Genomic DNA, 24,324 nt, shown 5'->3' with positions numbered 1-24,324 from the left:
CCAGATGATCACAACTAGGGTAGCTCAATACGCCAAAGAAGGTTAAAAGACCATGGTTAAATTCATGTTTTACAGAAAAGAGAAGACGACGAATCCTCAGTGAGCCGTAAGACTAGCGGATACTACCGTAGTCAAAATGCATATGAAGTAAGACACATTTAGATTGAGAATTCATATGAACTAAGACACATTAAAATTTGTTTTGAATTTAAGAGGTTTATTGAAAAATTGTTATATAGAAAATACATCGCATTTCTCCTTGTTTATAAGCTTGTTTTTATCTCGATTTCTTTCTTCCTGAAGCTGCAGCAGATAATGGGCGAAGAATGCACAGGAGAGGCCAGTGAACTGCAAACGATAAAGAAAAAATATTATTTTGAATCTTGGTAGGTTCATATTAGAATTTATATTTGTTTTATATGTTTAAGTTCGGATTACATTTGGGATCTGGCCAAATATTAATTAATTTATTTCATTTTATTCATTGATTTTTTGAAGCTACGACGGAAAATGCCACCTTCTTAAGGTTTTGTGTGAAACCAAGCTCTCTGCAAATCCACCGACATATAAACCGTAAGTCGCCAAGAGCCGATGGAAATACAACCGAATTGGTTAAATATGAAGGCGTCCAATTACACCAAGCGGTTCATCAACTTTTGTCGGTTGACGGACAGTGCGGGACAGTGAATCAATGCCTGACGACTGGCAACGAGGCATTATCATCCTAGTGCACCAATTGTAGAGGTATCACGTTGTTGGGCATCATTTATAAGATATGCTCCGCTATCTTGCTAGGCCGGATAGTCTAATACGCCCAGCACATCATTGGCTAATACCATAGAGGCTTCACTCTAGGCAAATTAGCAACAGATGACGTTTTCAAGCAATGGAAAAACTGCTGGAAATGGCCACCAGCTGCACCACCTTTTCATCGATTTTAAAGCTGCCTATGACAGCATAGCGAGGGTAAAACTGTACATGAGAGATTTCGGTATCCCGAAAAAATTCATAAGACTGACTAGGCTGAGCCTAACCAATGTGCGAGGCCAGATAAAAGCAGCAGGATCACTCTCGAGACAATTCGACATCAACAAATGTTTAAGACAAGGGGATACCCTATCATGCGTCCTCTTTAATCTGGCCCTGGAGTAAGAGATTCTTCAAGTCCACCCAACTACTGGCCTACGCTGACGATATCGACATCATGGGAAGAACGACCCAAGACGTACAAACTGCCTTCATCCAGATTGAGCAGGCGGCAGTTGGGGCGAGATCTCGGGTTGCACGTTAATGAAGGCAAGACGAGGTACATAGTAGCAACGTCAGAACGAAAGACCAAAGAACGAACAACATAAATCGCACTAATCAAACGAAAACAATAAAGATAGGAGATTACAACTATTAGACCGTTGAAAATTTCTCCTATCTAGGGTCGAAAAGCACATAAGAGCTATGACGATGAAATCCGCGTTGGCTGCCAATAGAGCCTATATCAGCTTACAAAAACTGTTCGCTCGAAACATCACACCTAAGTTTAAGTCTAAGTTCTTACTGCACCAGGCTATGATCTTACCAGTCCTTATACAGGGTGCAGCAGCATAACTTCCTTTTCTCAAAACTCAATAAAAACTATTGTATGCATCGGAAAATATTTATTTATTTTTAATAATGTAGGTACATGTCTAAAGTTTTTATTTACATTGTTTTGAAGATCAAATCTGTTAGGTGACATCCCCCATTTTCCATATATTGCGTAAACCGATTTCTGGCGTTTGTCATGACTCTTGTTAGCATAGCAGGTGTTATGTTGGCAATTTCTTCTTGGATGTTGGTTTTCAAATCTTGTAACCGACCCACACAAATGAAAATGGGCTTCATCGCTAAAAAAAACAATAGCACCCTCGGGAACGACATCAAGAAGAAGCTCACACGCGTTCATCCGAGAATTGAAGTCACGTTCTGAAAGTTGCTGCACTATCGCCGTCTTATAGATATGAAAATGAAGATCATCACGAAGAATTCTTCTCATAGAACGATCGGATAGTCCAAGGGCAGATGCGTGTTTGCGCGCAGAACGCCGTGGCGATCGCAACATTGACGCTCTAACTGCTTCAATGTTCTCAGGTGATCTAACGGGCCGAGGGACTCCAGTTCTTCCTTTTGTCGCACTTGCAGCTTGTCTGAATGTAGTGACCCATGTAACAATTGATTTGCGGTCTGGGACGGGAGCCAACGGGGCTAAATTAAAGCGATTCCGAAATGCACGCTATGTTGCAATAACCGAACATCCGCTTGAAAAGTAAACCTCAACGGCAAAGGCACGCTCCTCACTATTCCAACACATGATGGCGACTGAACCGTGTCGAGACATAACTTTACAATATCCCCTCTTGAACGAGATCACTAGCGCTCCGCTATGACATCAACTAACTGAGTGGCGCGCATTTTAAAAAAGGAAGTTATGCTGCCGCACCCTGTATATTCTTGGGGAGACTGGGTTCTTAGCAAAAAAATCTGCCAACTTTGAGCTACGTTCGAGAGAAGCATCCTTCGAAGAATTTTTGGTTCCCTACATGAGGATGGACGATTCCGTAGCCTACATAACGACGAAATCTATGAGCGATACCACGATTGTCAGGTTGTGGATAAAATCTGGCTCAATAGGTTGCAGTAGGCGGGTCACTTAATCCGTATGGATGAGGATGATCCAGCCCGGAAAGTCTATAAGGGCAATATCTGAAGAAGACGAGGCAGACCCTGCCTGAGATGGAGCGATGGGGTAGGTCAGCACGTCAGACAGGTTTGAGGGATATCGATCTCGGCGCAACCGAGATGTCTGGAGTACCTTATTCAGGCAGCCCTAGACTGGATACCGGCTGTTGCGCCGTTGATGATGATGATATTGCATATTCCCTTCTTCTCTGTTTTCTCTTTAGTTACGTGTTCTTCTTGTTCGTGGTTCCTTACTCTCTGCCTGGCATGTGAATGTGTTACTGTTGCCCATTTGAACTTCGGTTTCACGTTTCTCCTTTCTCACAGTTTTGAAAGTTTCGTTTATCGAAAGTCCATGGTCTAAGGGAGTCTATGTCTAAGGAAGACGAAAGATTAATCCATCTTTAAATATATTTCGAGGGTCCATGTTCATTGATGCTTTTCGGACCAAAGCCTTGGGTCCTAAATTGGATAGAGTCTAATTATCCAATATCAATCATGATTGTCCTTATTTAGACATCCCATACATCACAGCTAACTTTGCCTAAAATTGGAAGATGAAGGCGGGACTGCCCTTTTTAGTCACTGGATGCCACCTGAATAAAACTGATTCGACCTTAATAAAGCTAATAGCTAAGAACAATTGGGACAACAACAAACCATTGCATTTTGAAGCGGAAAAGGATATGGCGGTTATTTATTAGTTATTTAGATTATTCGAAATTTTCCAAGGAAAATGTCAGTTAATTTTTCAACAATGGGTAAAGTTAAAGTTATTTAAGTTCTATCGTTAAAAATTCCGAAGTAACAGCTTCACTGCAGACAATACTCGACCAGCTAACAACGGAGGTAAGCAAAGGGATATCGAGAGGAAATTCCCTTTGAGCACTTTGGTCGATATTGACGGAAAAATGCTTGCAGCAATTATTTACGACACGCTAAGATGGCAGCTACATGCTTTTCACCTTATTGGCACTCAGATTATTCTGGAGCTGCAGACCTGCGATAGGCAAATGCTGGTGTATTCATCATAGCAGTTTTACTGGCTGGGTATATTCATAATAAATATTTCCGAAGAAGGGTACACGTTTTGACCGCGAAAGTTGGATGGTTATTTGCGTTCTTCCCGTTGTCCCCGAGGTAACAGTTAAATTTATCCTGGAATGCATAAAAAAACGTATTGAAAGGAAGTAGATTGGTGTGTGCTCTGGATCATTCTGTATTGACCACATCAACACTTGTGATCATTGTAGAATGGTTGCACGATTTCCACAGCGCAAACAGGGAATGTATTTGAAGTGCTTTGCACAGGAGGGATATCCTAGAGAAATTGCTAAAGTTTATTGGACTGACATTTAACAGCGTAAATTGTCACAGCAGCATAGGGGTAAATTTTGAACGAGTATGAAGTTGAGCCCTCCATGGCTGAATTTCGTTGTTGATACATATCTTCTTATCATTGGTGACAGCCTTCATGCTCTCTTGCCCAGAGGAGGTATAGAACTTCAAAGGACTATAATCTCTTTCCCTCTAATATCTCGACTACGTCAATGAACTTTGCTTGTTCTCACACCGAGCCATGGACCTTGGTTAGTCATGCACGTTTTAGGAGAAATTGCCATGTACAAAGAACAGTGGAGGAAGAGTACAAGCTTCTCGAAAGGTGTGGGGGTAACTGAAACAATCAGCGACTGCACGTTGGTGTGTTTTTTATGTTATGTCCCACATATGGGTTAACGATAATCGGGTGTTTGGGACCCCGTACACCATTGTTAATGGATATGGTAGTGCATTGACTTGCGCAGAACGTTGTTCCACAGTGGTGGCACCAAAACTGGTAAAACTAAGTCAAAAGGCCATGCATAGTGCAACGATGAGCAACAAAATTAGCACGCCCCTGAGAGCAATTTCCAAGTGTGATAGTTAAAGCGAAGCTTTGCAAGACGAAAATAAGCACTCCAATCCGAAGAACTCAAATCAGAGTTTGAGATCGTGACGGCGGCTGTACCAACAGGCAATAAGACTCCGATGGGTCAGGAAAATGAAAAGGATAGCCTTAAAAAGCAGAATTTATGCCTCCTGAGGTAATTTGAGGTAGTGATGATAAAGAAAAGTTCCCAGGAAGAGCTAATCTAGAAATTAGAAGCAGTTAGCACATCACGTCAGGCGGCCATAGGGTCTTTCGAAGTAACCATTAACGAAGCCTTCAAACAATTTAATACTCTTTCCTCTTTGTCCAAACACAACAAGAAACAAGTCGGAATACCGGAAGCTCGCACTTCGGGTATAAAGGTTTTGTGTTCATATTATCTAAGAAATTTCAACGCACATTTTATCCGTATATAGCTACAAATCCAACATACTCCTTGATATTTTTCCAAACTACGAGATATACGTACATATTACAGCCGTAGATATTACGCACACCCTAAACAAACAAACTGCCTATTTCCGAATACTGTACACATATATGCACATATATGAATTGATCGTACCAATATTTCCGATTTACTTCTTATATCTATCTGAATTAGGCACTACCCGCAAAGTCCATTAGCACGCATATACTATATACCTACATCCACACATGTCTCGTTGGAATAATTGATATTCACATACAAATGAATAAAAAACTAAAACAAAATAATCCTTTTCCACCCAATCCATACGAACTTACTTCGTTGTGATATTGACGAATTGATACGTGATGATGACGTCATGCAGGTGGTAGAATGCACGAAATTCACAAAAAATTGTAAAGTTTTACCCCCTATAACTTTGTTAATAACAGCTGGATTTTCTTCAAACTTGACCGAATTGTGCACCATGCTCTTCATTACACCTATGCTAATTTTTGTACTTCTGGGATGAACATAAGGGGGGTGCCGGGTAAATTTCTAAAATGTAGAAATATACTATTATTAACTTTATTTGTGCAGATATCGGAACCGGATAAATTTTGAGGCCTAGATTTCGTAGAGATGCACTATTGGGATTTTTTTCAGATTTTTCGGTTGGATAGGTTCTGAGAACGAGACCTGTTACACTTTTTGATGGTCATATTTTGAGCCCTCACTCCCCTATGTTTTACCTAATTTCAAATATTGAACCAGTTTCGAAAAGCACAAATTGAGACCTTTAATTTGATAAACCACATGGCTACATTTTGTAAAAAAAAATTTTGCACCCTCCTTTCACATGTATGGGGAGCCCCCCCCTTAAACTTAACACAAAATGGCGCCAATTGCTGCATGTAAAGGGAACGGGAGATCACATACTTTTACCAATTTTCGTGACGATCGGTCCAGCCGTTTCCGAATAAATCGGCTGTGACAGACAGACAGACAGACAGACAGACGGACAGACAGACAGACAGGCAGACAGACATACTGTACGTGTTGCTTATAGCTGAGCTTCCTGTCTATCACCACCCACAAGTATTTGATGGCCGGCTTGGAAGTGATGATATGATTCCCGACTCTAACACAGGCGTAATTTCTCTTCCGGCGCTTCGTGATGAGGACCGCTTCCGTTTTTTCCTCCGCAAGCGTCAGACCAGAGCTCTCCAACCAGCATTTGACAGCACCGATTGCCTCGCTTGAGTATAACTCAGCATCTTCGAGATGCTTTGCGACAACAACCAGTGCAATGTCGTCAGCGTAACCCACCACTGTGGCTTCCTCCGGAAGGGGAAGATTAAGTACATCGTTGTACATGATGTTCCACAGTAGTGGGCCCAATACGGAGCCCTGCGGGACACCCGCGGAAACAACGTACTCCTGCGGTCCGTCATCAGTGTCGTACCAGAGCCTCCTTTCAGTTAAATAACTATCGACGATAGCAGCGAGATAGGCGGGAACACCAATCTTCGCTAGGGATTTGCGTATTAGATTCCAATTGGCCGAATTGAATGCATTTTTCACGTCCAGGGTTACTACCACGCAATATTTGCTGGTACTACCCTTTCCGTGGATTGCATCTTCGGCCAAGCCAGTAACCAATTTGATGGCATCAATGGTTGATCTGGCTTTACGGAATCGATACTGCCGATCTGAAAGGCCGCCTTGGCCCTCAACTACTGGGAGTAATCTATTATAGATTACCCGCTCTAGCATTTTCCCCACCGTGTCCAAAAGACATATGGGTCGGTATGAGGATGGTTCACCTGGAGGTTTACCAGGCTTAGGCAGAAGCACCAACTTCTGCCGCTTCCATACCGCTGGAAATATTCCCTCGGACATGCACGCTTCGAACAACTCAGCAAACATGTCCGGCCTGGATTTCACGGCAAGCTTAAGGGCCTTATTTGGTACTCCGTCCAGACCCGGTGCTTTATTGTCTCCTATTCTGCCGCAGATCTCCAGGAGCTTGTCTCTGGTGACTAGCGGGATTGCCGTCACATTCAGAGGTGGTTGGAATGTGTCGGTGTTCTCCTCTTGCTGGGGGAATAATCCCTGGATGATTTTCAACAAGAGGGCTTGGCACGTGATCTGCGGAGACGAACGGCCTCTAAATCGTCCCATCACGATTCCATAAGCTCTCCCCCACGGATTTCGGTACGCTTCTGAGCAGAGCTCCCTAAAGCATTTCCTCTTGCTTCGCTGGATGGCCAGCTTGAGGGTTTTGCGGGCTGCCTTATAGGCGCACTCTTTCTGCTCCTGATCGACTCTACCTACCGCCCTCTGAGCCGCTCTTCTGGCTCGGTGGCAGGCTGATCGAAGACCGGTCAGTTCATCATTCCACCAGTAGTTTGGTCTTCTACGGGGGAATGCGCACCTCCTAGGCATGGACGCGTCACATGCTTTGGCGATGCATTGAGCCAGATGGACAGCTCTTTCCGTAGAGGCGCCTGCTATATCAGGTTGATCCAACCACACCTCTAAGAAGCTCTGCTCATCCAAAGATTTTGCAGACCAGCCTGAAATCTTTTTCGGTTTCGGGCATGATAGCTCTTTGCCCTGAGGTTCGACACATGTCTCAAAGAAAACTGCCTGGTGATCGCTGTGGGTGTAGCGTTCGCTGACGCACCAGGACATACCACGCGCCAGCGAAGGGCTGACAAAGGTCAGGTCTACAACCGAGGCTGATCCCCCTTTCTGGAAGGTGTTTACAGCACCTTCGTTAGCCGAAACTATGTCCATCTGCGCAAAAGCTTCTAATAAACTGCGCCCCCTAGCATTTGATTCCCTACTACCCCACTCTAGGGCCCAAGCATTGAAATCACCAGCAATCACCTTTGGACTTCGTCCCTTCGCGTCGAGAACAAGATTATCAAGCATTTGCTCGAATTCAGACAGTGTCAAACTTGGCGGGGCGTAGCAGCACCATATACACCACTTATTTTCGCCCACACGAAGCCACTGCCTGCCTGACTTGCAGTACATTGTATGGCCTGTCGACCGCAAGCCCATATCGCCACTCCACCAGTCGAATCTTTGACCCATATGCCACCGTGACGGTGTCTATACGGTTCGCTTATGATGGCGATTTCCATCTCAGATTCGAACGTGGCCTGCTCAAGTAAATCCTGAGCGACCTTGCAATGATTCAGGTTTATTTGAATAAACCTCATTTTCTTATTGCAGTGAGCGCCTTCCTAAATTCTGGACATTTACCACTCCCGGCAATATGCCGGTTATCCTGTCCCTCTTTTACTTCGCACAATAGGCACTTGGGGTCCCTATTGCACTCTCTGGCAATATGGCCTTTCTCCCCATACCTTCTGCATCGATCGGATCGATCAATGCTGCTGGTGCATGCCTTCGCGAAGTGTCCAAACATGAGGCATTTAAAGCACCTCTTCAGTGAAATTTGTTCCCTTAAACGGCAGACAACCCATCCAATCCGAACCCTTCCGGCAGCCAATAACATCTGTGCTGCCTCCGCTGGTACTCGTATTGTGGCTGTTTGAGTACCACCATAGGCTTTTCGTAAGCCCACAATAGACTCCTCGGTGAGTTCTTTCAACTTGAATTGCTCCTTCAGAGCAATACAAATTTCTTCTTTCGATGTTACTTCATCGAGATCCTTACATTGAAGGTAGATCTCATGTTTTTGGGCACGCACTGTGGCATTCTCCCCAAGTGAGTTTTTCACTTGAGTGCGAAAGTCATCAGTTTTGCCCACGCTGGATCTTTTCAGCTCGAACATGAGATCCCCTTTCTGGTTCTTCGGATTCGGTTTACATTCCCGCTCAGATCTTTTAGGTCGGGATCCGCTTTGACCTTTTTGAGTATCTCCGCGTAGGACAGATTGCCCTTACTGGAGATAACAATTACATCTGGACGAGTTCGCACTTTTGCCTTTCGTTCCGCTTTTTTGTTGGTAACTTTAGTCCATCCATCGTTTTCGCTGGTCTTAGGCTTCGCAACGCTGGTCGAGTTTCCTAGATTCGCTGTACGGTTTCCTCCTTCTGACCTGTTGGTGTTGGTTTTCCGGATGTCCTGTCCGCCTTTTTTTCTCTTTGGCGCCTTCTGATTACTTAAAGGATCCCCCTCTTTTTCACGTACTCGCTTATTTCGCTGGGATTCGATGGTAGTACGGTTAGGCGTCACTTGGGTCGCTTGTGATACTGTTGGCACAGCGCGGTTCGGCGTGTTCTTATTATTCTTTTCCTCCATCTGTGATCTATTATAGAGAACTCTAATAGCCCTCACCATATTCTTTATGGCTTGGTGCACGTTATGCTTGTCCTTGATAAACTCGGAAAGCTCAACTATTTTTGCCCCAAGCTGGGTGAAGGGTAATTCCTCCGGATCGGGACTCTGCTCCCTATAAGTCCCGGCAGGGTTACTCCTTTTACATGGTCCTTCACTTTTGGCCTGTACTTTATCCTTCATCGTCTTTGGCATTGGTGGAGATCTCAAAGTTGATGAGCTTCTTTTGAATGGATCTCTTCCTTGTTCCTGGAGCACCTCCTGCTGTCGAGCATCTTGAACATGTGCGGTGGGTGTTGTCACGGTTTTTGTTGTCCAAAAAGCTGCTTTTAGTTCATCTTTGTTTGGTCTTGTTATTGGTGTTCTCGGTAAAGTCGTACTTCGCTTGAATACTTCCTTCTCCAGATCCAAATCACTTGTAGCATTATATGCCAAGGTGGCCAAGTTGTCCACCACCGAGGCACTGCGGTCGAGGGATATCGACGACCGGGAGCCCGCTTGCTCACTCCCAAAAGCCGCCGGTACTGGGGTTCCGAGCCCCTGCACCGTAAGTTTCCTCCTTCTCTCGTCTTCCATGGTGGTTTTATGTTCTGGGTATCCTTCCCATAGCCATTTTGGTCCGCGCACCAGAGATGAGCAAACACTAGCCCATGCACAATCAAAAAAGAAAAGTGCATGAACACATATTTACACATCAATATGTATGCCCCTATCCGCCAGCTGGGGTCGCGTCTGATGGGAGATCTGGCCACTCCTCACAGGACCAAGGCAATCAAGGCATCAAGGCAATCTAGTATACACTTGTTGGTTTTGAACAAATCAATCATGCGACAAGAAATTATTACCTGACCGACTGCTGCGTCAAGTGTCGTGAGGTTCATGGTCCAGGCGAATACTGCAAAACAACGGAGCGAGCACCAAAGTACGTCAATGGAGTAATGTTCAAAAGCGAGCACGACTATCCTGCTCATTCCATCTCAGACTACTCGAACGTCGACGCGACCCTCTACCAATCCGGTTTTCCCATATCCGTCCGTATCTTTCGCAGACGCCTGCGAGGCGGCGCCACATCATCTGTCCGACCACATACAGCCAACCTCATCAACGTATCCAATTCCGATATCTTCGAAATCGCAGGTATTTCTACAGACATTTAACGTCAAGAATGTGCAAAAACAGATTGCACTATAAGTATCATACAAACCCAGCTTTCCCAACTTCAGCCTTTCCCATACCGGCCGCCGACAGTCCAATCCTCTCTACATAGGTAATAGTACAGCAATACTTACGGTCGGGAAATTCCTTTTTCATCAATATTTCCCTCCTGCCAGTGGCTTTAAATTACCCGAAGTTACCTTTATCATCTTTGAAATACAATTGTCATCTGTTTTCGTTATGGATCCACCTTCTGTGCCCCCCAACCAAAACCCACAAGGTAAATGCTGGTATTTAATAGTAGGTGATGACTTCAATGCAAAGGTATCAGTTTTGATTCAATACACTCGAATCAAAATAGAGAAAGGCTTCACTGGTTTTTAACAAACACTTTCCGAAACATCAACTTACCCCACTTTAGCCAAGATCTTCCCACCATCAATAAAGGGTTTTACCACTCCTATCTGTACCAGTAGTAATATTACTGTTAATCTCCATTCCAACACCTTTCCTTTTCTGAAAACTGTCCCTGGCATCAGGACCATGATGGCGTAATCCCCAACATTAAATTTTCCGGAAGAGTCACCCGTTCCAACCCATCCTCACTACCGAAGCTGAACTAGAAACTCATTTTCGGATCCTTAAATCCAAACTCGATCCACTTTCGCGTACGCTGAAATAATTCAGCAAATATGCAATGAACTGATTCCGACCCGCCTCCTCAACTATCGCAACTTCATTTCACTCCCCGATGGTATTCTTGGCGATATCGAATACAAAAACACCCTCCCGCGGAGACTATTTGGAAATAGATACTCTCCACAATCCTCTTACCTCATTGGAGAAATCTGCAATATGCAGGTCAACTCGTCAACGAATTTAAATTCTGTGTGACGAATACTTTCACACGCGACTCTCCAAAATTGAGCAGAACTCTGGCGCATTCAAAGAAATCAGAAAAACTTACCCTCGCCTGGGCAAACCAACCCGGCAAACCGCGATCCTACCTCAAAACATCCCTCCGTTCGAAAAGGCTTCCTAGCAGAAATATGAAACAATTGTGTTCAATGGCAATATGAGCGGGATACTGCTGCCCTTTCACTGAAAATCCATGATACCCCATTTCCACTGTGTTTTTTTTTATTTAATATTTTTTTTATGGATGGAGGTGGAAATCTTAGAGAGACGCTGCTGCGCCACTTTGCAGCAGTGTGGGGGATCCGCACCCACTAAAACCACCCCCACTTTTCCGCCCCTCCCTGCGGGACCACCGTGCGCGTCTGGTCTCTGGTTCGCTATACCAGCTCGTCCATGTCACGTCTCCGTAGCGCCGTACTTCCGAGCTCGATCCAACTCCAGCAGTTTTGTCTGCACCACGGCTACTGCCTCATTTACCGCCATCCAGTTTTCCTCCGACTTCAGTATCTCTTCCACCAGGTTCGAGGGCTCGATGTTCGCCCCTAAGATGCTGTTCAACCTCCTTTTCTGCTGCAGAAATCTGGGACAATGGAACATAACGTGCTCCGGGTCCTCGGGGGTAGCACCGCATTCAGGGCAGTTGGGAGACTCGTCCAACTCGAAGCGATGCAAGTACTTCCTATAGCTACCGTGTCCCGTAAGGAACTGTGTCAGGTGGTAATTCAATTCTCCGTGCTTTCGGTTGACCCATTTCTCGATACACGGGATCAATGTATGGGTCCATCGGCCCTTGTCGGAGTTATCCCATCGTTGTTGCCACTTACCACACAACTCTCTCCTGATGGCTTTTCGGAAATCCGCGTTCACCTCGGCTGGATTTGCCTTCCGTTTTTCGTAGAGCCAGTGTGCCTCGCTCGCTAGAAGATCTATAGGGATCATTCCGGCGATGACACACACTGCCTCCGTCGACGCCGTCCTAAATGCGCTGCACACCCTTAGCGCAATTGGCCGGTATGCCGAACTTATCTTCCTCCGATTGACAGCGTGGTTCAACGCTCCCGCCCAGACAGGGGCCGCGTATAGCAGGATCGACCTCACCACTCCCGCGATGAGTAGCCTGCGACTATACTTCGGCCCTCCCACGTTAGGCATCATCCATGCAAGGGATGAGCTGTCATTTGCTGCCTTCTCTCGCGCATAATCCAAGTGTCCCTTGAAACTCAGCTTGGCATCGATCATCACCCCCAGGTATTCATTTCCACTGTGTGTGAAGCCATCTACCTGGGGGTAACAATGAACTCTCGTCTTTCCCACTTATTCAATATTTCGAAGAAAACGTGCAAATGGTCCCAGCAAATCGCTGTAGTCCATGCTGAAATACAGCGCTCCAACGCCCCTGATAATAAAGATATTTTGTTACAAATAGCTTATCAGAGCTCTGCTCATTTTTGTCTTCATTTTCTGGTCCGACAGTTTCCCCTGCCCTTGACGCTGTTCTTGCCCGTTACACCATTAACTTTCTACCAAAACCAAATGCCAGACACACCCCAAACCGAAGAGAACTTTTTTCGTAACCATCTGTTTCCTCAACTGTTCTTATCACTCTTCAGTCCCCAAGGTGGAGTAGTCTTCCACACCAGTAACTACTCCCAGTCCCAATACTTAAAACCTACTCACCCTTAGTACTAATAGTTAGCTTTTAACTTCCAATTTTGTCCTGCTTATAACCCATCCTGCGCCATGTGTTTATTCCTTTCCATTCTCCTACAACCAATGAGTGGAGTTTTTTTTACTTACCTGAAAGATTACAGATAAATATTTCTTTCCATTTACACCTTTAGTAATTTAGTAGTTTAGGCTTTAAATATCTTAGATTAACTTTAACTGTTAAGATAGTCGTAGGTAAAGCATATGTTAGTTACAATGATTAGGGAAAAAGTGGTGTTTCGGGATAGTTACCTGTAAAACTGCCGAGAGAATTCCCATTTTTGTCGTCATTATTGTTTGTTCTTTTATTATACTGGCAACTGGAATGGCACACCCAGTTGAGTAAACCTTAGATTCATCACATGTTGTGCTATTTGTAGTTCCAGAATACACTGGGCAGCAGCTTACTGGTATGCCATGAAACATATCTAGCCAATTCGAAACATGGTCCGTGCCACAACATTTATTCTATAAAATTTAAAACCATTGGTATTAGGTATCATTTCTGCCCTTGCAATTCATTATTTAAAAATATAAATAAATTGTAAAAGTATTTGTGTTGTCTAATTTAATAAAGATGAGAGAGCAGAACACGAATAAGAATAAAATTAAAAACGGGGAACAGGATTATCCCGGTGAACACTAAAGCTTTTATTGATCATATGCTGTCCCTCTAATATACGCTATGCTACAGAATCATGATGGCACCACTACAGCCCTGCCAATCATGTTCCAGAACCAAATGTCGCAGTGGGCTATTTGGCTAAGACGACCTTTCGAAACTGTAATAAAGTCAACTATGTGCCCTCTGTTAGCGATCCTTAACATATAGATTACGATAGGAGGGGACGGGAGTAGCGTCCCCGAGGTGTCCGAGCAAGTAGTTCCGACCCCCTTGATGGCATCGCGTCCTAGATAGTAGAATTGAGAAAGTTCTCGAAGAGCGAACTGGTAATGACTGATATACGTCGGGACACACTGGGAGTCCCCGAGCCGTCTGCAACTCCTTGCCAAACAGATAATTCGAATATAAGCCGAGTGGGCGCACAGTCGACTGTTCAGCCAAAGAGTTGTGAAGTGCATGCGGTCTCCAGCGACGGGCTGAGAGCACCGCAACCGTCAAATGGATCCCAGGTACCCTGTTGCAAAGCAGATTGGGGAAAAACGAAAGGAGCAAACCCGAAGATAACGTAGCGGAAGTGTCTTCCATTCGGCAAACGAAGGGGGTTATAGTCAAATTAGGTCCGAGGACAACAGAAAAGGTACTGGGAGAGAAACTTTTGGTGTGTGGCCTGGAAGCTATGCGCCCTCTGGAAATCCGAGATCTTGTCTCACACCAAAGAACGAAGTAGCAAACGCTATCAGGCGCAAACGTCCGGAGGTAACCAATGCTCAAATTGGAATCACTTCTGCGAACTACCGAGACCAAAAAAATCGCTTTGGTGGAAGTTGCCGAGCAACCGCGAAGAAACTTTTTTAATAGCGGGAAAATCAGAATTGGTTGAGTAATATGAACCTCACGTAAAAAAACAAACAAAAGAGACCCCGTTCCGCAGACAAACTGGCCCATCAGGTGGAGGCACATCTTCGCAACACTGAGGACCAGATGACTACACCGAAGAAGGAGAAATTCGGGGGTCCGGAAGTGGAGCCAAGATCAACATTGCGCAATCAAGAACGGTCACCTCTCAAAAGGCATCAGCATCAGAGCCAAGAAAAGAGGAGCAGCGGAAATTAGTCCGCAAGAGAGAAATGCTTGCAAGAAACTTAAACCCAAGCCTATGAATGAGGATACCTCGGAGAGGTTTGGGGTAAAGGCAGAATCCAAGAGACCCGCCGTTGGCTATGCTAATGGGTATAAGAATATTTGACCCGACTATAACAAACCAATATTTGTGACAAGTTCCAAACCCTAACGGACCCGATAGCCAGCACTAAAATAGCCCAAGTAACCGGGGGATTTCTACACAAGAAACTGAGTGACAATATCGGTCATCTACAGGTGAGCGATAACATCAGGAAATACAGCTAGAAACAGCAGTGCAAATCCTCAATAGAGCCGTCGGTGATGCAAATGAGGCCTGCTATCCGGCTAATATAGTCAAGTCATCAATGGATGTATCCTTCTGAATTCTGTGAAGGGATAGAACAAACCACAAAAGCAATCAGGCTATATAAAGCTACATAAGGCAATATCTTCTGTCTTTCTGAAGAGAGAGATTGAGGATAGGGTTCATCTGCTTCTCAGAGCTTATTTCCTGGGGTGCTACCCCACGTCGGAAGGCATTAGAATTTTGTCTGGGATATCAGGCAGGAGGAGAAAAATGTTAATTGGAAACTAGCGAAAGAGGTATGTTCATAAGCTAGAGTAAGAAGGGCAGTGGAAACTGCTGTCTGATCAGAAAATGTGACGGACTGATCCACTGGGTACTAAATCCATGGTACCGGGTTCTAAATCAACCAACACTTCACGTAGCACGTATTTGCCGTCGGATGCATGCTCACCGGAGATGATTTCCCAGAACTTGGCTCCAATCTTGTTTCCGTATTAACTGCTTGAATATGAACGATTTCACTCTTTTTTTCGGCTCACGGATTTATTTTCACAAAATTACAAATTTTCAAACAGCGCATGCATTTTCTTTCAAATTACAATTGAGCTGCACAAGACTCGCTTACAAATTGACGACCGCCGGTCCAACTCATCAGTTGTTCCTCTAATCAGTCGGTCTCGGTCCCGCTAATCTGGTTCCTGGTCCATGGCTTTGAATTTAGAAGCAACATACACTGCTGCTGAAGGGTGCGGCAGGTCATTCCCCTCAGCCACGGACAATCGCCTGCCTGTACCCAATAATGTGCAATATGAGCAAGTTTATGAAAAAATAGAATTTGAAATAGTTTAATTGAAATTGGACTATAAAATTTGACTGAAAGGGACCAGTTGTGCGATTGTTTGTAAAAAATAAGAAAATTTAATTAGCTGAAGTATTAAGTATTTTATTTAAATGAAGGGTGTGATGGGAATTGTGACATAAAGAGAGATAATTGGGATAATTAAAAGGGTAGAAAAAATGTGAGGATAAAGAGACTATTAAACATTGTTGAATGCATTGTTTGGTCAAATTGGCCCCAGAAAAGGTGAATGGCGCTCCTGTCGCTAATCCGCAGACACTACAACCCAAATGGTTGGTTCAAATAACCGATTCCGCAACCATGTCAAACTAGTTGATGTGGAGTTGTCACAGGTTCCTGATTAAATTTGGCCAACTCAACGAAACGCTTCAGAAGTAGGTGGCCCAATGTTTGAATATCCTGGTAATGTGGATGATGACGATGACTCACCAAAGGTCTTGGTCTTTACAATAGTAGGACCATAAGCCAATTTTAGGTTAAAGGCTCTTTAACGTACTTCTTAGCCATTGTGATACTTTGCAGGTATTTGTGACTTTGGCCTAATTGGGCTTACTAAGAAATATTTCCAACCACCGAAAATTATAATTTCTGATATTTTCTTGAATCCTGAAAGTGATATTTAAACATTTATGGGAGAAATGATTATAGCATGTTCTGTACGATTGAATAAAAGCTTATATAATTATTCGCCTGAGAGCATTAATCGCAGTTCACTCAACATTTCAGAATTACGAACAGTTTATTACCTACATATTTATGCCTTTTATGTTGCAGGAATATATAATATTAAACAATTTAAAAAAAATGCTTACATCTGTTTGAATTTGGTCCCAAAGTTCGGCTATTTCTGTATTAGTTGAATTGTAATATTCCATAGAACTATTCATTTTCCTGTGAACTATCTCGTCCGTAAATCTATTGAACAGGTATCCGCTAATACTTCCAGTTATTTCCAGGGTTAGAGTAATTCCTAGTAGGTAAGAAATGAATACATGCAACCATATGTTCTTCTTGTATGCTGCGCAATAGCAAAGAAGGGTTGCTACTAGTATTAAACATCCAGTGATCACAAGTATCTGAGACATTGTTAACAAATTCGACGTAACGAAGAGTTCGAAAGAGGCGTAGATGCAGCCGGAGGAGAACCCAGTGATTATATTTATCAGACCTGTCACCTAAATGGAAGATAAAATATATTAAATTGTTTAGTGTTATATAGATTTTCGTCTGTGTATGTTAAACTTAATTGGAAAAGTTGTTAAAGGACATCGGAAAAAAATATCTTAATATTGTTTACTCCACTTAACGCCAAAAATGTTCGTTAAGATCCGTGGACTGTATGTAGATTTCATGCTAGTTCTTCACTTTGCTGCAAGAGCCTTCGGTTTTGCCCAAGATGGATGTATTCAGCACAAAAAAAAGATCGCTTTTTTTTGGTTCTTCGAATGTTGCTGAGATTTCCACCCAGATCCCTTAGGTCGGGGTCCGATTTCACCTTTCTTAGAATCATCGCGTGCAACAAATTACCATTAGTGGAAATGACAATTGCTTCTGGGCGAATTCGCACTTTTGCTTTCTTTTTCGCCTTTTTATTAACGACCTGTTAAGGAGCATATTAAGAAGCCAGAAAAGTCCTGGAAAAACGTAGTTTTTTCGGACAAGAGTGAATTTTATATTTTTAGGAACAGGGGACGAAAGCTCGTCTGGAGAAAACGAGGTACAGCGCTAAATAAAGAAAATGTCGAAACTACTGTTAAACACGGCGGTGGTAGCGTTATGGTGTGGAGTGTATGGCAAGTAGTTGTGTAGGTAATACAACTTTATCGAGTCAATCTTCCTTAATGAAAAATTGTAGACGGATAGGGATGAAGGCGAGTCTCTCGCACTAAAAACGGGACAAATTGTACTAACTAGCCCTCCAGGTTGGGGTTTGGTTAGAGCTGACAACCCTATACGAAAAGCCGAAGTTACAAAGCCACGGAAGGAGCCTCGGACAGGATATATTTTACAACGATGAATCCGACAACGAAAACAGGACAATGATTTGCGCATTTTCTTATGGAACGTGCGCTCCTTGCACAGACTGAATGCTACTGAGCAGCTAGCCTATACCCTGTCCCAATATGAATACTAGCCATTCACCAAAAAGCCCTCCGTAACACATATAGGGCAAAATGAATGTCGCAATAACGGCACTTAATAGATGTCCTGGAGATCAAGCATCAACAAATGATTTTCATAACCACCTGAGAAGCGTTACCAACGATACGGCCACAAATATACTAAGCCCCAGCTGCAAGAAAAGTCGCAACGGCTGGTTTGACGTGAGTGTAAGCTAGCAACGGAACGGAAGAATGCTTTAGAGCGAGTAATGTGCCATTGCGCTGAAACTTATCACGAACTTCGTCGAGCGGAGAAACGACCTTACAGACGGAAAAAGGAAGCCTGGGAGAACCACCAAGTCTGTGAACTCGAAAAGTATAGGGAGTAACCACACCAGGCGCGGAAGTTTTACCAACAAGTCAGCAGGATGAAGCCTTACACACCTGGATGTTCATCATGCCAAGACAAAGAGGGAAATCTGATTTCCAACAGAATAGGCATATTGAAGCGATGGGTTGAGTATTTGCATGCACTGCTCAACAACCAGAATATTGGCGAGTTGGAGGTCCCGCCATTTTAAGATGATAAATATTGCTACCACCAAGCATAGAAGAAACAGTCCATTCATCGGCTTAAAAACCATAAGTTGCCAGGAGATGATGCAATTATAGCCGAATCGGTTATATATAGAGGCGACCAACTACGCCAAGCGGTTTATCAACTGATGTTTAAGCGAGTCAATGATTGACGACTGGCAACGAGGCATTATCTGTCCCATACATCAAAAGGGAGGTAACACACGCCATGCAGCAGTTATGGAGGTATCACGTTGCTGAGTATCGTCTATTAGATATTCTCCGCTATCTTGCTAGGTCGGATAACCCTATATGCCCAGAACTTAATTCGCCTAGACCAAAAAGGCTTCACTCCAGGCAAATCAGCAATAGATGAGATTTTCTGTTTGCGGCGAGCGATGGAAAAACTTTTGGAATATGGACATCAATTGCACCATTTTTTCATCGATTTTAAGGTCGCCTGTGATCGCATAGCCAGGTCAAAACTGTACACGGTCATGAGGGAATTCGGTATCCCGGCGAAATTGATAAGACTAACTAGGCTGACCCTGATCAATGTGCGAGGCCAGATAAAAGCAGTAGGAACGCTCTCAAGACCATTCGACATCAAAGCGGTTTTCGACAAGGGGATGCCCTATCATGCGGCCCCTTTAACCTGGCCTTCGAGAAAGTGATCCGTGATGCTGACGTAAATGCAAGAGGAGCGATTCTCTTTAAGTTCACCCAACTACTGGTCTATTCTGACGATATCGGGCATCATGGGAAGAACGACCCGAGACATGCCAACTGCCTTCACGCAGATCGAGCAGGCGGCCCGAGGTCTTGGGCTGTACATCAATAAAGGTAAGACAAAATACATAGTGGCAGCGTCAACACCGAAAATAAACCAGCCAACAATATCAAACCGCACTGGACTACAACCTTGAGACCGTTGATAATTTCTCCTATCTAGGGCCCAAAATCACAACCGATAACAGCTACGACGATGAAATCCGCGCACGGTTATTGTCAGCCAACAGAGCCTATTTCAGCTTACAAAGACTGTTCCGCTCGAAACGTCTCACCATAGGATCAAAGCTCTTACTGTACAAGACAATGATCTTGCCAGTCCTCATGTATTCCTCGGAGATTTGGGTTCTTAGCAAGAAGAATTGCGAACTCTTGGCCGCATTCGAGGGAAGAATCCTCCAAAGAATTTGTGGCGTCCTACATGAGGATGGACGATTCCGCAGCCTACATAACGACGAAATCTATGAGCGATACCATGACCGTCAAGTTATGGATAAAATCCGCCTGAATAGGTTACGGTGGGCGGGTCACTTAATCCGTATGGATGAGGATGATCCCACCCGGAAAGTCTATAAGGGCAATATCTATGGTAGAAAAAGAAGACGAGGCAGACCCTGCTGAAGATGGAGGGATGGCGTAGGTCAGGATGCCAGACAGCTTTTAGGAATGTCGAATTGGTGAACCTCGGAGCAAAACCGGGATGTCTGGAGTTCCTTATTAAGGCAGCCCTAGACCGGATACCGGTTGTTGCGGCGTTGATGATGATGATGATGATTTTCGGGTGCAGGATTTGAAATGTTGGGAGGAACGTTGCGGTAACGGCCGTTGAAACCAGGAAACAGTAGAATATTTTTGAATTTTCGTCTTTGAATCGCGAAGGTGCGTACCTTATGCTTCAGAAATTCCATGCTTGTTAGTAATGCGTGAGTTGTTTATTGCTGCGTCATCGCATCATGCTAGATGAAAACATCTTTTACAATTGCACAAAGGCGAACTTAAAGGAGCTCAGATTTATGTAGATTAATTAATCGTTTTTAATAGAAATGAGATCAACTTGATGGAATTTCTCTTGATAACTGTGATTAACAACACCAATATTTTTATAGAGAGAGTGTGTCTAATCAACAATTTTCATGAAATTTTTCTTCTAGGTTAATTATTCCAAGCTGACCAAAAGAACATGAAAATTACGTACCACTAGCAGGCAACTGTAGCCGATAAATAAGTATTGATCGATGTTCGAACGTTCGGCAGGAATCATCCCCATCTTGTATCTCGATTCAAAACGCAACCGTTTTTACTTGTTTGGAAAACTTTCACTTCACACTTCACACACGTCAGAAACAAGATTTTCGTTTGGAAAATCGATACTGCTTTCCTCGAATTGGTAGCAGAGTAATGTGCGGTAATAATGCACTCTCCCACTGTTTTCCAACTAAACAAATCGTCAATATACTCTTATCTACGGTTTATTTTCGAAGCAAAATAATATGACTGAATATCGTATCAAATGTAATTTATGGTCGCCATTTTTAGAAATGCTGATTTCCTTGTGGAGAAAATTTTTACAAATATTTACGTCTTACTACTATGATTGAGAGTAATTGCACCATATCCGGAGAGCATCTTATGACTGAAAGTTCAACCCGATTATTGTGAGCCCAGATATATGATTGTATGCATATATGTATAGGCACGTTAATAACTGTATAACTGTAATTACACGAATTAGGAATAATCATTGATAACGATATACGTATATAAAGTCTACATGCATAATGGAATGGTAACCCTAAGGTAAACTGTGCCGTATTTTACGTTCATTGCAATAAGTCAATCCACTTCGATATTTTGGATAACAGATTTTTCGGTTGGATAGGTTCTGAGAACGAGACCTATTACACTTTTTGTGGGTCATATTTTGAGCCCTCACTACCCTACGTTTCATCCGATATCAAATATGGGGCCAGTTTTGTAAAGTACTAATTGAACCCTTTCATTTGATACCTCACATGACTACATTGTGTGAAAAAATTGCTCTCTCCATTCGCATGCCCCCCTTAAACTTAACAGAAAATGGCGCCACTTGCTATATGTAAAGGGAACACCAGACCACATGCTCTCACAAATTTTCGTGACAATCGGTCCAGCCGTTTCCGAATAAATCGGGTGCGACAGACAGACCGACACGGAGACATCGAATCGATTCTAATAAGGTTTTGTTTCACACAAAACCTTAAAAAATGAATTTTAATTTTTTGGTCATAATCACATCTGTGAGAAAAAATTAGCTACAGTCACGTAATTGCAATTGTAGCTGGTAGAGATTTTTGATTTACAATTTTTTTGCAAAGACATGTGTGGGTATGAGGGAATAATAATACATAGTAACTTTACCAGAGGAATGTGCACTGCAATCTGAAGAACCTTGTGTACCTTTAATAGTTAAAGGGTACCTAATAACTATACTATAACGGCTGAACTCGGGAAATGTTGTTGTCCTGTCTATATTTGTAAAAACTGTTGATTTTCTTTGGGTACTCGAATGCTCGTTATAGAGTGCAAGGACCTAGATGAGGTCACTTCTAAGGCGGAAATCTGCGCTGCCCTAGCGGGCCAGTTCAAGGTGTACAACTTCAAGGGGGCATCCATTGTCAACCTTAGAAAGGCGTATGGAGGTACACAGCAGGCTGAATGTCGGGAAGGGGTCCGTATTGGATGGGTAGTTTGTCGCCTTAGAGGGCAAATCTCATTGAAAAAATGCTTCAAGTGTCTCTCGTATGGACACCTAGCGAGAGTGTGCACAACTGAGGTTGATCGTTCCAGCCGATGCAGACGTTGTGGTGAAATAGGCCACATTGCTCGGGATTGTAACAAGGATCCCAACCGCATGTAGTGTGATGGAAAGGAGGGCCTGGACAGCAGGTATATTGCCGGAAGTGACAAGTGTCCTGAGTTAAAAAAGGCGCTAAGTGCAGCCAGAAAATGAGGTTTGTTCAAATCAATCTCAGTCACTGTAGGGTCGCACAGGATCTGCTCTCGCAGACCATCCATCAGAGGTGCAAGTGATTATAATAAGTGAACCCCATTGAAACCCTAACAATAATGTATGGGTAGCCGATCCAACAGGTGGAGCGGTCTTGTGGGCATGCGGGGACCAATGTATGAGGCAATCCACAAGTGAGTTCGTATGGGCAAAAATAAATGGCGTATACGTCGATAGCTGCTATGCTCCTCCAAGCCTGACATTGGCCGAATTCGAGGACATGCTGGACAGATTAGTTCTGCATGCAAAAGGACGGAAACCAAAAGTCATACTAGTGAATGCAGAGAACGTTGTTTCTTGGAGGCTTTCGCGCAGTTAGATATCATATTGACTAGATGGTCAGGTTAATACTTCCCGGAAAGAGGGGTCCGGTTCGGTTGTGGATCTGACTTTTGTTAGTCCTTCACTTGTTAGCGATATGTCTTGGAAATCTACTCGCCCAAAAAATGTCAGGTTGGTCTGCGAAAGCAAACTTTCTTAGATGTGTGGTTGGAACAGGACACTATACAAGGTACATCATCGAAAAGAGTCGTCCATATCGCGAAGTGTTTCGCGAAGGCATGCGACTCATCTATGCCGAGATGTTATACTTTCTCCAGTAGGAGGCCCAACTACTGGTGGAATAGCGAATTGTTAGATATTCGGTCGGTGGGCCATCGGACCAGACGAGCGGCTCAGAGAGCAATGGGTAGGATTGACCAGGAGGTGGAAAAGCGTGCTCATAAGGAAGCCCGAAGAAACCTGAAGCTGGTTATACAGTGAAGGAGGAGGGACTGCTTCAAGCAACTCTGCACAGAGGCGGATATAGACCCATGGGGAAGCGCCTACAGGGTTATGATAGGGAGATTTAAAGGTCAGGCAGATCCGCAAATTACATATCTCGATCTTTTACTGAAAAACGTTCAGGGTTTCTTCCCTCAGGAGAACAGGGTGCCAGTCTACATACATCTTTAGATATGGTTGTAATACTCCCAGTAACGACGGAGGAAGAACTGGAGATTTGCGGTAGGCTGGGAGACAACAAAGCGACCGACCTTGACGGCATACCCAACAAAGCCCTTAAACTGGCCGTCAAGTCGAAGTCAGACATATACGTAAAGTTGTTTGAAGCATGCTTGGCGGACGGGATCTTTCCTGAGACATGGAAAAGCAAAGGTTGATGTTGTTGCTTAAACCTGGTAAGCCTCCTGGTAAACCATCTTCCTACATGCCTACATGTCTATTGGACACTATGGCGAAAATGTTGGAGAGAATAAACTACAACAGATTGCTCCGGCTGCAGGAAGTCTGGGATGCTTATTAGGGCGGCTTAACTGTTATTTAACATATAGAAGGCTCTCGTACGACACAGACAATAGAACAAATAAATACATTGTCTCTGCGGGTGTTCCACAGGGCTGTGTTGGGACCGCTATTGTGGAACATCATGTATGATGTCCTCAATAGCCCAGTTGCTAGTGAGCTAACAATAGTGGGTTACACCGGTGACATAGCGGTATATTGCTGTTGCAAAAGATATGGCGGATGTGGAATTATATTCATCCGAAGCAATCACTGCTATAAAGAAGTGGCTGAAAGATGCAGGTCTTGCACTAGCGGAGGATAAAACAAAGGTGGTGCTTATCACGAAGCGGCGTAAGGAAACCACTGCCCATATCAGAATGGGGAAGCATATCATCACTTTAAAACCATCAATTAAATACCTTGGAGTTATGATAGATGCGAAGCTGAATTTCAAGCAGCACAAACG

General features: G+C 43.8%; 1 protein-coding gene across 1 annotated transcript; it reads right to left on the bottom strand.

Moving 5' to 3' along the window:
• Nucleotides 1-202: 202 nt before the first annotated feature.
• LOC119653100 (tetraspanin-3-like) lies at nucleotides 203-21,159 on the bottom strand. The gene is made up of 4 exons (XM_038057614.1): nucleotides 20,724-21,159; nucleotides 16,874-17,236; nucleotides 13,401-13,616; nucleotides 203-348 (listed from the first exon to the last, which is right to left on the bottom strand). The coding sequence occupies exons 1-4, from the start codon at nucleotides 20,793-20,795 to the stop codon at nucleotides 232-234; spliced, it is 768 nt and encodes a 255-aa protein (XP_037913542.1). The 5' UTR covers nucleotides 20,796-21,159; the 3' UTR covers nucleotides 203-231.
• Nucleotides 21,160-24,324: the final 3,165 nt, after the last annotated feature.

This window comes from Hermetia illucens, chromosome 3 (assembly GCF_905115235.1).
Source record: "Hermetia illucens chromosome 3, iHerIll2.2.curated.20191125, whole genome shotgun sequence".
Classification (NCBI taxonomy): domain Eukaryota; kingdom Metazoa; phylum Arthropoda; class Insecta; order Diptera; family Stratiomyidae; genus Hermetia; species Hermetia illucens.
Note: the sequence above shows the minus strand (reverse complement) of the source record. Positions and strands in the feature narration are given on the sequence as shown.

Excerpts from the sequence above, each read along its gene's own strand:
- LOC119653100 (XM_038057614.1), bottom strand. The coding sequence starts at position 20,795 with ATGGGGATGATTCCTGCCGAACGTTCGAACATCGATCAATACTTATTT. Across the intron at positions 13,617-16,873 it reads GGGACCAAATTCAAACAGAT|AATAAATGTTGTGGCACGGA; the intron begins GTAAGCATTTTT and ends TAAATTTTATAG. Across the intron at positions 349-13,400 it reads TTCTCTCGGCAGTTTTACAG|TTCACTGGCCTCTCCTGTGC; the intron begins GTAACTATCCCG and ends TATCGTTTGCAG.